Genomic DNA, 12,264 nt, shown 5'->3' on the forward strand with positions numbered 1-12,264 from the left:
GTTTCCTCCTCGCTGCCGTGGTAATGAAGCTGTGGACCAAAGTTGGAATAGGGCTGCCGTGGTTAGTGGAGGCCACAACAGGAGCCTCCATTGTGGTGGGCGCTGTCAGTACTGGAGTGTTAGCGGGCATCCTTCCACCATGGATCTACATGGCTGCCCAGGGCACTCTGGTCCTTATAGTCTACTCATACTCCAATATTAACGACATGACCACGGCTTTGTTGATCGTCTTCACCACTCTCTACCTCAGTGTCGTGTATGGGAGAATGGGTGCCATGGTTGGACTCTTCGTCATGGGATTGACCATCTCTGTGCTTTGTGCCCTTCAAAAGGCTCTGACAGAGAGGGTGACACAAAGATCAAAATCTCAAACCAGGTGCCAACTTTTGGAGAGGATATTCTTCTACTCTGTTTTTGTGGGGATACTGGGATTTTCAGTTGGTTTAGGGGCAGGTGAAGCAGGAGAAGGGTCTGAAGCAGAGGTGGTTTTGATGCTGCAGTCGGTCCTCTGGGTGGCGTTTCTGTCTGCGGGGCTGCTGGGAGCTGGTCTGGGAACAGTGACCACTGTCGGGCTGGGGCCAGAGGTGGCTGGAAAGGTCTCTGTGGGAGCTGCTATAATATCATCAGTTGCCCAGAGAGCCATTCTGCAATCGAGCTCTTCTCTGGGGAGCCGAAGCAGCATGGGGGGAACGTTAGGAGCAGCTACAGCTGCGGGGGTGTCAGTCGGAGCTGCAAGTGTTGCAGCAAAGCAGGCGTTCAGGTCTCAAAATTCAGCTTTAGCAGTTTTAGGTTCAGTGGTTGTTGGTGCAATTCTGGCAACACAAGGTGTAGCACTTAAAGCAACTCTGCTGACAACATCAGAACTTATAACAATCTCCCTTGTTGCAGTAGGGGCATTTGTTCTGGGTGCACCAAAGAGCCCGTTCCACACTCAGGTGAATCTACAAAGGGGCCCTCTCACGGGGCCAGAGCTAATAAAAGGAATCGGCATGGAGACGGTCACCGCAGCAGCAGCACCCATTGGAGCTGGGGCACTTGGGGCCGCAGTGTTGGGCACCGCAGCTCTGGGGAGACTGGGGACTGTGGGAGTTCTGGTGGCTGTATTGTTGGCTTTGGGAAGTGCTCTTAGCGGCATGATAGGAAAATCACCACCAACAACAAGTGCACACAGAGACTGACTGACCCAAGTTTACATCTTGTGCTGGTCACCAGAGTGTCTGAGCACTATAGAAGGACTATTACTGTGTGCATTTGCATGTGTGTGTATGTGAGTAAATAGATGTTCGCATTATTGTAAGTCTACGCTGACATAAAAGTGTTTGGTTTTTTTTACAAAAAAAGCACATCTCTTTATTGACCCAACCTGACAGTTGTGTCATAAATATGTATTATTGTGGCTACAGAGTGTAGAATAAAATGGGTAATGAACACTAACCAAGCCGGTGTTTGTGTATTTAATCACTGAAATATTGACATCTTATTATTCTCTGAGGAAATGTAGTACTGATTACTGTAAAACACAGCTGTTTGACATTTTGCAGAGTAGCTTTAATGATCCCTTTCCCTTTTCCTCACCTCTTCACACCACCATTGCCACATTTCCCAAGACATGACTGCATGCTGGCAGTTACTTTGGTTTCATCTTAGCAACAGTAACAGAGGGCTGTTTAGAGAGGAGGGGGAGGAGAGCGAAGCACAGAATGATATCAGAAGACCGAAGAGCATCTTAGAGAAGAGTCTGTTGTGCATGATTAAGGGAAATATGGATTTATACATCAAAATATGTTGTCCTTCTGGCTATATATGCTCATATTGCCCTCTCTGAAAAGATGATATGTTGCATGCAAAAGGATGTCCACCTGTGGCTCAGGGTTTTGTTGGTCTGCCATGGCAGTGCGCAGGACTTCAGCAGGAAGAAAGAGGTTGGAAGAAGTTTTTCCACTGAAACAGCCGGGGGACAAAGCAGCAGACTGTGAGAATCTAATATACTTTTAATGAATTTAATGGCATATTAAAATGAAGAAACATGGTAATAATTTCAAAAGTTAAGCGAGTTTCCATGGTGGATATAGCCAATGGTGACACTAGTCTTTGAAACAGCTATAATTGTTACTTGACATCATGGGATGGAGTTGTTTTCTTCTCTGAAATGCACAAAATCTAAAGTTTGACAATGTAATTATCTCCCAGAAAGTAGCACAAAGATGGGACGCATCACAACTTCCTCATGGATTTTGGCAGTCTGTGCACTTCAGGAATAATCTCACAGTATTACTTCATGAACCGAGAGGATCACCTTTATTAAACCAGCATGTCTGTGAACCGGGTCCACGCAACAGGCACGGAGCAGTCTGCAGAGTACTCAGTGGAGTATTCGGTGCAGGTCCCCAGTGAGCCAAGTCATGGAGCGGGTCGGACGCGCGAGGTGACCGTGCTGCAGTCGAACTGCTGCCGCTGCCTGCCGCGCGCCGTGCGCCTCTCCTTTACGCCGGAGTCGCTGGAGAGGCTTTACCAGAGCTACTTCCGCCGACAGAGACAAGAGAACCTGCTGCTGATGGCGATGTTTGCTGCTCTTTTCAACAGCTTCATCATCATCATGTGCGCGGTGGTGTTCACTCGGGACAAACTGGCTATGGTGGTGGTCGCGGCTGTGGGGCTGGCTGCGGACGTTGTGCTGTACGCGCTGTGCCGGCTACAGAAGCTCCCCGCGTCGGCAGTCTCACGCGGAGCAGTACCCTACATACTGTGGCTGATGATCACCGTGCACGTTTTGTGTTACATGGGTCTGAACTACGAGCGCTTCCCTCAAGCCAGTGACTCAGTGGGCTGGCAGGCCTTTTTCAGTTTCTCCAGCTTCCTGACACTGCCGCTGAACCTGGTGCCGCTGCTCCTGCTCACGGCCCTCTCCTGCGGGATACACACCCTTGTGCTGGGGGTGACTGTGGCTCAAAGGTTTGAGGATAACCTGCAGGGGCCCATGCTGGTGAGACAGGTAAATGTGGCCCTCAGTAAAGTGATGAAAGACAAAGCACCTGCAACTTGAAGAAAATTATAGATAATAATATGGCTACACAGGTGGAGGTGTGTTGGCCTTGTGTCACACAAAAAGTTCTTTGATTTTGTGCACAAAATGTGTTTTGTCCATGTAACCTATATCACTACGATATAATGAAAGTGAAATTTGTCACAATTATTATTACATTTATTTGGTAATGATATTTTAATTACACTACAATTAGTCCAAATTAATTGCCTTAATTTTGTGGCAAAAGTAGAGTGTGAAATAGAGACAAAAAAGAGAAGAGTAGATTTTGATGGACCAATTTTTACTTGCACTAGCTAAATTAGTCACTGATTGTGGGTTGCTTTTTTTTCAACTTTTCCACTCCATAGGACCCATCTTGAGGATGGGAATAATATGAGTCCCTCATGGCTCCAAATGTTGAATGATCCTGTGCATGAACTGAGAATTACAGATGATGGTTACAAAGTGACAGTATGAGGAAACTAACCACCACACATATACACACACACAAACACAAACATACACACACATCCTCTGTCCATCTCTTCAGCTCCTAGCCAACGTGATGCTGTACCTGTGCGCAGCCACAGTGGGTGTGATGTCGTACTACATGGCGGACAGGAAGTACAGGACAGCTTTCTTGGAGGCTCGTCAGTCACTAGAGGTCAAACTCACGCTGGAGGAGCAGAGCACCCAGCAGGTAAGTGGATCACACACACACACACACACAATCACATGTATACTTACTTGCTTAATGAGATAATACATTTTCTTATTTGGGGCAAACACACACATACACACTAACACACAAACACACCTGTGAGGTAGAACACCCTGTGCTTCCTAATTACAGCGTGTTTTGCTCAGCTCAGGACTAATAGGTTGATTAGAGAGACTGTTGTTTTCACCAGTGGAGCCACCGTCAGGGACCTGACTCAATACGGTCAGATGAAGCTCTGTGACAACCAGCAGGACCTCTGCCAAAATTATGGGAGGATATGAATTTAAAATAAGTATTTTTATTGTATTTGATTTGCCCCTTTATTGCTCTTAGTTCCCTTTTGTGTTAACCTCTTAACCTCATCTTCATTCTACTACATACGTTACCATTGTATATCCTTTAGTATTGCTTTTCCTAGTATTGTATTGTTTATGCAGCTACCCTGCTCTTTCACTGTAATTACAATGTTGTTTATGGTCCATTGTCTTCATTGACGAGCATGTAGGCTTTCAAATATCAGTGCAATCAAATTGTGAATAAACTGGCAATGATACGGAGTTCCTGCAGAGCCAGTGTGTGCTATTATTTATTTCTTCTCATGCCACAAAGGTTGTGTGTGAGAGTTGTTTAAATAGGGGTGGAAAAGATGGTGAATAGTGGTGACATGTTGATGGAGAAACAGAAACAAACAGAGAAAGAAAGCAGATATAGAATTCCCAAAGTGCCTGTTCAGTGGGGCTTTTGGTAGAAGACATGCAAACCCAGCCAACCAGAACACATCTGACCAGTTGACAGGATCTCTTGAGGCCTGCTAGGATGTGTTTACTGCCTCAGTCATGCTGTGCGCACACACATTCACATAGGGACAATTAACTTCTTTTTATATATATATATATGTGCCATTACTGAACATGACAAAACTCACTTTCCTCCACCTGTGTCTCCATATAGGAGGAACTGTTACTGTCCATCCTGCCCAAACACATCGCCGATGAGATGCTGCAGGGCATGAAGAACCAGGCCAATCAGAACGAGGTCCAGCAGCAGCAGTTCAACACCATGTACATGTACCGCCATGAAAACGTCAGGTCAGGATCACAAAATCAAGAGTTTTCGAAGCTTTTCGAGTCATGATGATCATTGTCCCTGGAAGCTTTTTACAGCTTGTTAAACGTTACATTGCGACCTTTTCGTTTCTGTTCCAGTATCCTGTTTGCTGACATAGTGGGCTTCACCCAGCTGTCCTCAGCCTGTAGCGCCCAGGAGCTTGTGAAGCTGCTTAATGAACTGTTTGCCCGCTTCGATAAACTGGCAGCAGTGAGTGTCTGTTTTCCTTCGTCTCTGTTGTAGTTTACTGGGTTTTTACTCCATGTGCTTGTTTCTCTTCCTCTATCAAAAGGCAACACACCCTAACTCAGATGTACTGTACGGTATATTGTTGGTAGGAGTACTGGTAATATTTTCAATGGTTTTATATTTAGAATTCTTTCTTTTGTGCTATTGCCAATGTTTTCCTTTGCTAGATTTTATTTAAATATGCACCATTTCTCTTGCTCTGGCCTCATCCTGCAGCAATATCACCAACTGAGGATTAAAATCCTCGGAGACTGTTACTATTGCATCTGTGGTCTTCCTGACTTCAGAGAGGACCATGCCGCCTGCTCCATAATGATGGGTATAGCCATGGTGGAAGCCATCTCGTAAGTAGTGATTTCACTCTCGCAATTGAGAAAAATACAAGACACAAAAACTTACTCACCTGAAGAAGAGCACAGAGAGAAAACAGGTATGTTCATGGGTGAGGGGAAAGGATAGTGACAGTGTAGTGGTGACAGTCAGCTTATTTGTGTAGCTTGTGTTTAGGACAACAGGGAATCACAATAAAGAAAGATATATAAGTTCACACAAGAAAAGGTATGAATGAAAGGAAGAAGTGAAGACAATAGAGGAGGACGGTGGGCCTCAATCTCTTTCCCTCTTGCTGCAGGTATGTGCGAGAGAAAACTAAAACCGAAGTGGACATGCGTGTGGGCGTTCACACTGGCACCGTGCTGGGAGGAGTGCTCGGCCAGAAGAGGTGGCAGTTTGATGTCTGGTCCACAGATGTCACCGTAGCCAACAAGATGGAGTCCGGAGGGATTCCTGGGTAAGAGAACAATACTTTGTTTCACTGTTATGGTGAGCAAGCAAATTCTTTCATGCATTTTATTTTAAGAGGTCTGCATGCTACACAGGAGGGTGCATATTTCCCAGACCACCAAGGACAGCCTGCACGGAGAATTTGAACTGGAGCCGGGGGATGGCGGAGAGAGGTGCGAGTACCTGCTGGAGAAAGGCATCGACACTTACTTGGTTCTTGTGCCTAAACAGGTGGCAAATGCACTCAGTGGAAATGTGAGTGACTTGTGTCTCATTTTATTTATCAAAAACATTGTTTCTTTCAGGCCATGAGTTAACTGACATATCTAGATTTTCCTTAGTAGCTGAAATTATTAAGTTTCAACAGTTTTTCTTTACATGTTTATTTATATCTCATTAACAGATGTTTGTCCTGCTTGTCCTCCCTCAGAAACCAGGCACATTGTCCAACAGAAATTCAAACCAGTTGATCAACACTACAGCAACCAATGGGAACGCAGCCTCACCCCAATCCACGCCCACTGAATCTAAACAGGAGGTGAATTGTGATAAAGGTCTATATTCACTGTCAACCATAAACCTGGGTCCAAAGTAAACTTCTGCTTCACAGATTCACGTCTTCATATCTATGCGTATATAGATACCCATGCATAGAAACACACACATAATCCTCAGTACCATTAAATGCACAGACAGTCTTTGAAAAATCTCACAAGTGCACTTGATAATCTTACCCATCTAAACTCTCTTTCGTCTTGCTGACAACCTCAGAGGAACAAGATGGTTGAGGAGCAAGTGATCAACAGACGACTGCAGCAGGAGCTGCAGGAGAGAGAAACTCAGCAAATGTAAGAAAATGAGACAAATAAAAACTGTTATTTCAGAGTTAGAGGGATAACATGAAAGTCCTCAATCATTCCATCACCCACCTTAAAGGCTTTTTTGCTTCCGTCTTGTATCCTTCGTTTCGTCTGTCCTTTTGAGCCCTCATGAAAGTATTTTTTCCCTTTGCCATATCTCTCTGTGTTCCTCCCAGAATGAAGGATCATCAGATCAACCCCGCGTCCTTGCGTTTTGTGGACGGGAAGTTGGAGGAGCACTACTCCTCAGAGAAGGAGAAGCGGAGCGGAGCGGCCTTCTGCTGCTGCATCATAGTGCTCTTCTTCATTACAGCAATGGAGGTGTTCGTAGACCCACTGTGAGTTCACACACGTTTGTCTTACCACTTCTTGTAAAATGCATTTAATACACACTTTAACACTGTGAATTCACACATGAACCAATAAAAACGTTACATAAAAATGTTGGAGCAAGAAATTGACTGAGGATGTGTTGTTCTCGTTGTAGGTTGGCTGTGAATTACGTGACTCTCGCGATAGGAGAGGTATTGTTGCTTATCCTCGCAGTGTGTTCCCTGGCTGCCATCTTCCCCAGGGTGAGAAAACAAAATGAGTATCCATGGCTGTGGTGATGGGAAACACAATCTATTGAACAATGTCTTTGATCAGAGCTTTCCAACCTTTTCGGCTCACGACCTTTAACAACCAAACTTTCACCCACTCTAACACAGAGAAATTGTTATTTTCAATTTTCAATGAGTCAAATTTTGCTGATTTCTGAAATTTAATTTGTGACACAAGACTGATAAAATCTCATGAAGTATATAGAGACGCTACATGAAGTCTAATTTCCCCACGGGGATCAATGAAGTATTTCTGGTTCTGATTCTGAAGTAAAACGCTTTTTATGGGGGGATAATGACATCAATATTTCTTCTCACAGATGTTCTCCGAGAGGTTGGTGTCTTTCTCCATGTGGATTGATCGCACACGGTGGGCGAGAAACACATGGGCCATGGCAGCAATATTTGTTCTTACCATGGCTGTGATTGCTGACATGGTATGACTGCAAAACACTGTGACACAACTCTGATACATTGCACGTGTGTGTGTTAGGGGTGGGCGATATGGCTAATAGTTTCTCTGAGTATATGTAATTTTATAACACAAAAGCACATTTATTGACAAAATAACTAAATACCTGAAAGATCAAGTTACTTCATCCTGTTAATCGAATGCTACCATCACAGTATATATTCTCATAACACCCGACCCGACTGTGTGTGCGTCTCTCCATTTGCGTGTTTCCACTTTGTCCTCATCAAACTATCACTGCCTTTTATGTGTCTGACTACATGTTCCCAGTGGGGTCCATTAGTTGTCTGTCTCACTGCCTGCTGGCTCATTTGTCACGGCCCCACAGGAGCAGCCTGTTACACACACTGCTGCCTTCAAGATCTGACAGGAATAGAGGACGCTAAAGTGAACATTCATTTTTTTTTTTGTCTTAGCTGTCATGTGGAGGTAACAGTCACACTTGGAAAAAATGCTTAAATTATTGTATTTTACTATTCCTATTGTTGCTACAGTAACATATAGTCCATACAGAATATTTAATGTAGCTAAATAATAAGCAATATGACACAACTGTGTTCACTAAATGCACAGTTGTAAATATACATTTTCATCTGAAAGCAAGGATTTGAACTCCATGTTCTCCAATGTGTTTGTGGCGCCTGTATTTATAGACAATGAATCCCATTTCCCACACTTACGAGAAAGGTCGCACATCACGTCTTAGCCATGAATACTGGGCTACATGACAGGTGTTTACTGAAAATGACTCATGCCCTTCATCCCTGATGTTGCAGCTGAGCTGTGTCCCGCCGTCCCTCCGAGTCTTCAACAGCACCTCTGGCCCCGTGCTGGAGTCACTCGGTGACAGAGGCTGCGCTGAGAATCCGAAGCACTACAGCTTCATGGCTGTGATGTCACTCATCGCCACGGCCATGTTGGTACAGGTCAGCCACCTGATCAAACTGGGACTCATGGTGCTGGTCGTCACAGCAACAGGAGCTGTTAATATCTACAGCTGGCAGGACATATATGACCTGTATGACTATATACAGTTTGCTTCATACAGGTGAGAAAAACTGAACAATGAACAGTGTAATTTTATTGAAAATTCATAAATAAAGTGTGATAAGCCAATAGAGAAGGATTCTGCTATCTGCTATGTTGTTTTTGTTGTTTATAAAATACAGTTTATAAGTCCAGTGGACATACTCTGCCTTCTGTTTCCAGAACATCCATAGTGCCATCCAAGTACCTCATGACCATGATGATCATTGTCATGATGATTGGCTTCTACTTCTATGCCCGCCATGTGAGTCACCTCCTCATGCACACCCACACTTTATTACCTTAAAGTGCCTTGTAAGTCAGCACCTACAGAGGAAAGCTTCCTGTAACAGGGCAAAGCAATTATCAAATTCTTCTTCTCTCCAAATAACTTACTTACTTATATATGTAATTATAATTTCCACCCGGGATCAATAAAGTATTTCTGATTCTGATTACTTAGTTAATCTTAATATTATATGACTTTCATTCCTTCTGTGGTGTGTGCAGTTGGAGTGTCAGTCCAGGAAGCTGTTCCTATGGAAGATTGGCGTGCACGACCAGAAGGAGAGGGTGTTTGAGATGAGACGCTGGAACGAAGCGCTAGTCACCAACATGCTGCCGGAGCATGTGGCCAAACACTTCCTGGGCTCAAAGAAGAGAGATGAGGTACAGTTGCAGTGTCTAGATGGGTGTTTTGGGTGCAGTGAGAATAGAAGAAAACAACGTAATGACGAGTAATGTCAGGAAGGAGCAGGAGAATGATGCTATTGAAAAGCCTTTCATGCTTACACCTTCATCATGGAAATAACTGGTCAAAAGCAACTTAATATAACTTTGTTAATTGCGTCATTGAATGAAGGTACCTTGATTGCATTTCAGTTCACTGCATATCAGTGCCATCTTGTGGTCTATTTCATAATTACATATTAGTCCTCTGGTGTATTCGAATAATCAGTGATGATGAGCTGTTTGATAAAGAAAACTTTTATCAAAGGAAGAAATGAGCCAAATAAAATCAGAGCACAGTAACATCAAGTCATTTGTCATATGTCATCCGTAGGAGCTGTACAGCCAGTCGTACGGTGAAATAGGTGTGATGTTTGCTTCCATCCCCAACTTCTCTGATTTCTACACTGAAGAAAGCATCAACAATGGAGGCATTGAGTGTCTCAGGATTCTCAATGAGATCATCTCAGACTTTGACAGCGTGAGTCCCAGCAGTGTTTGCACAGCTGGTCGTATGTACATATAGATAGATAGATAGATAGATAGATGTGACATCATGGTGTGAACAACCCGCAGAGATTTTAAATGCCCACGTCTCCCCTTGACTAACTGATGTCCGCTTTCCCCGCTAGTTACTAGACAGGGATGAGTTCCGCTGCATCACTAAGATCAAGACAATAGGAAGCACCTACATGGCCGCCTCAGGACTCACCCCAGAGAGCAACACAAACGAATACAGCAACCGCAAGGTGCGATACTTTAACGTATTTTATATCTTATAAATGTACCTTGTACAAGTATCAGGTGTGTCACCATTTTATCCTAATGGGTGCTGCATATGGTGATGGTAGTAACTGTGAAAGTTGTGCTGTTTTTCCACAGCCAGAGGACCAGTCACTGATTGAACGCTGGCAGCACCTCGCTGACCTGGCAGACTTCGCCTTGGCTATGAAAGTCACCCTCAACAACCTCAACAAACAGTCCTTCAACAACTTCATGCTCCGAATCGGTTAGTGTATGTGTGTGTGTGTGCGTGTGTGTGTGTGCCTGTCTTGTGTGCACATTTGCAAGCGTGTATGTTCATGTTTCCATGTTGATGCCCTTCAGGTCTGAATAAAGGGGGAGTTTTGGCTGGAGTGATTGGGGCTCGTAAACCTCACTATGACATTTGGGGCAACACAGTCAATGTAGCCAGCAGAATGGAGTCCACCGGAGTGATGGGAAACATCCAGGTAGCACAAACACAAAAGCAGAACACACTTGAATGTCTCCTGTTATTACTCTCTTTTTCTTATTTCATGCTCATTTTCAACTACTGATGCCTGATTTTCTCCATCTTCTTCAAATGTTATGTCCTGCTCCTCCCTCAGGTGGTGGAGGACTGCTATGACATCCTGAAGGGGTATGGCTTTCGCTTTATCCGAAGAGGGCCCATATTTGTCAAGGGGAAAGGGGAGCTGCTAACATTCTTTATGAAAGGAAAAGACAAACCCAGTAGCAATGGCGGTCCCGTGACCACTGCCCTTCCACACCAAGTTGGAGAGCTTCCTTGACTGTGTTTGCCCAGTAAAAAGCCATTAACACAAGGATAAGCCTGGGCAGAATGTCCATTTCTCTCATATACACAGTTTATTTATGTAGATGTTTTTCATATGCTCTGTAGCAATGTAAAGCATATGGAAGTAGACCAACACAACAAAATAATACTATTGTGAGCATTAAAAGTGTGAAATACCAATTCACCCACAAAGGAATGTAAGAAGAGAAACTGATTCTGTATAGTTGTACATAATTCAGGAATACAGTTGACAATCACACAGAGCTCCTGCGTTACAGTTTTTATCACTTTGCACTTGATTCATAGAGTGCTATCCGAATTAAAAGCTTGGAACAGACATATTAATCCCTTTCCTTTGTTGTTTTACCTTGAGCTCAGGTTTTGTAAAAAAAAATAAAATAAATCACACTGTATTTATACTGTGTTAATAAAAGATGTTTGCACTACATTTTTGCACATGCAGCTTTTATGGGGAGGGGTCTTGTTTTGCTTAGATAAATACTAGAGAGAAGGTTTAAAGGCCCTTGACATCCACACAAGTCAATCAATTATTTTGACTGATTAGACTTATGCTCAGGGTGAAGGTGAGCAGAGCTATATGGTCACCAAATTCAACGAACCAATAGGAGTGGAAAGTTGTCCCACCTTGGTTATGACAGCAGCATAGTCTGTCCACAACCTCACAGTCTTGAGAATCGAGTGGGGATTTCATTTTATAGTTGCTAATTATTTCCAGATATTTCAAATAAATTCCAATTTATATTTTACATAATGATGCCAGCTTCACTGTTTTGTAGTAAAAATAAGAATGAATTATCTATGCTAAATGTTAGCATGTCAGAATGCTAATGTTATTATGTTTCCATGCTAAAGGTATGAACTGTTACAAGATATTTTTAATTCATACATTTAGTCTAGTAATTAGATCTAACAACAGTGATGTAATTATGAATACAATGGACATTTCTCTGGCCACTTGTTACTTGTTTATTCATTCATTCAGTGATTAATTCAATCATTGTTGGGAAAAATAGGCTTTGATTGATCAGTTACAGGCACAGTCTGTGTTTTAAATGTCTACAAGAGCAAGGCCCCACTACAAAAAAAATCATAGCAGTTGAAACCTGACTCT

General features: G+C 43.4%; 1 protein-coding gene across 1 annotated transcript; it reads left to right on the forward strand.

Moving 5' to 3' along the window:
- Positions 1 to 2,311: 2,311 nt before the first annotated feature.
- Positions 2,312 to 11,567, forward strand: adcy3b (adenylate cyclase 3b). Its single transcript, XM_070925281.1, has 20 exons — positions 2,312 to 2,992; positions 3,576 to 3,725; positions 4,698 to 4,834; positions 4,952 to 5,063; positions 5,319 to 5,446; positions 5,734 to 5,892; positions 5,981 to 6,140; positions 6,316 to 6,423; positions 6,657 to 6,733; positions 6,922 to 7,083; positions 7,233 to 7,320; positions 7,668 to 7,784; positions 8,596 to 8,867; positions 9,029 to 9,110; positions 9,356 to 9,514; positions 9,909 to 10,055; positions 10,207 to 10,323; positions 10,457 to 10,583; positions 10,682 to 10,806; positions 10,945 to 11,567. The coding sequence occupies exons 1-20, from the start codon at positions 2,312 to 2,314 to the stop codon at positions 11,125 to 11,127; spliced, it is 3,291 nt and encodes a 1,096-aa protein (XP_070781382.1). The 3' UTR covers positions 11,128 to 11,567.
- Positions 11,568 to 12,264: the final 697 nt, after the last annotated feature.

Source organism: Enoplosus armatus, chromosome 19 (assembly GCF_043641665.1).
Source record: "Enoplosus armatus isolate fEnoArm2 chromosome 19, fEnoArm2.hap1, whole genome shotgun sequence".
NCBI classification, from domain to species: domain Eukaryota; kingdom Metazoa; phylum Chordata; class Actinopteri; order Centrarchiformes; family Enoplosidae; genus Enoplosus; species Enoplosus armatus.

What these genes read in the sequence shown, in the direction of transcription:
- adcy3b (XM_070925281.1), top strand. Translation starts at nt 2,312, where the DNA reads ATGTCTGTGAACCGGGTCCACGCAACAGGCACGGAGCAGTCTGCAGAG. An exon ending in GCTTCGATAAACTGGCAGCA is followed by an intron (nt 5,064 to 5,318) that starts GTGAGTGTCTGT and finishes CTCATCCTGCAG; the next exon opens with CAATATCACCAACTGAGGAT. An exon ending in GCTCAAAGAAGAGAGATGAG is followed by an intron (nt 9,515 to 9,908) that starts GTACAGTTGCAG and finishes TGTCATCCGTAG; the next exon opens with GAGCTGTACAGCCAGTCGTA.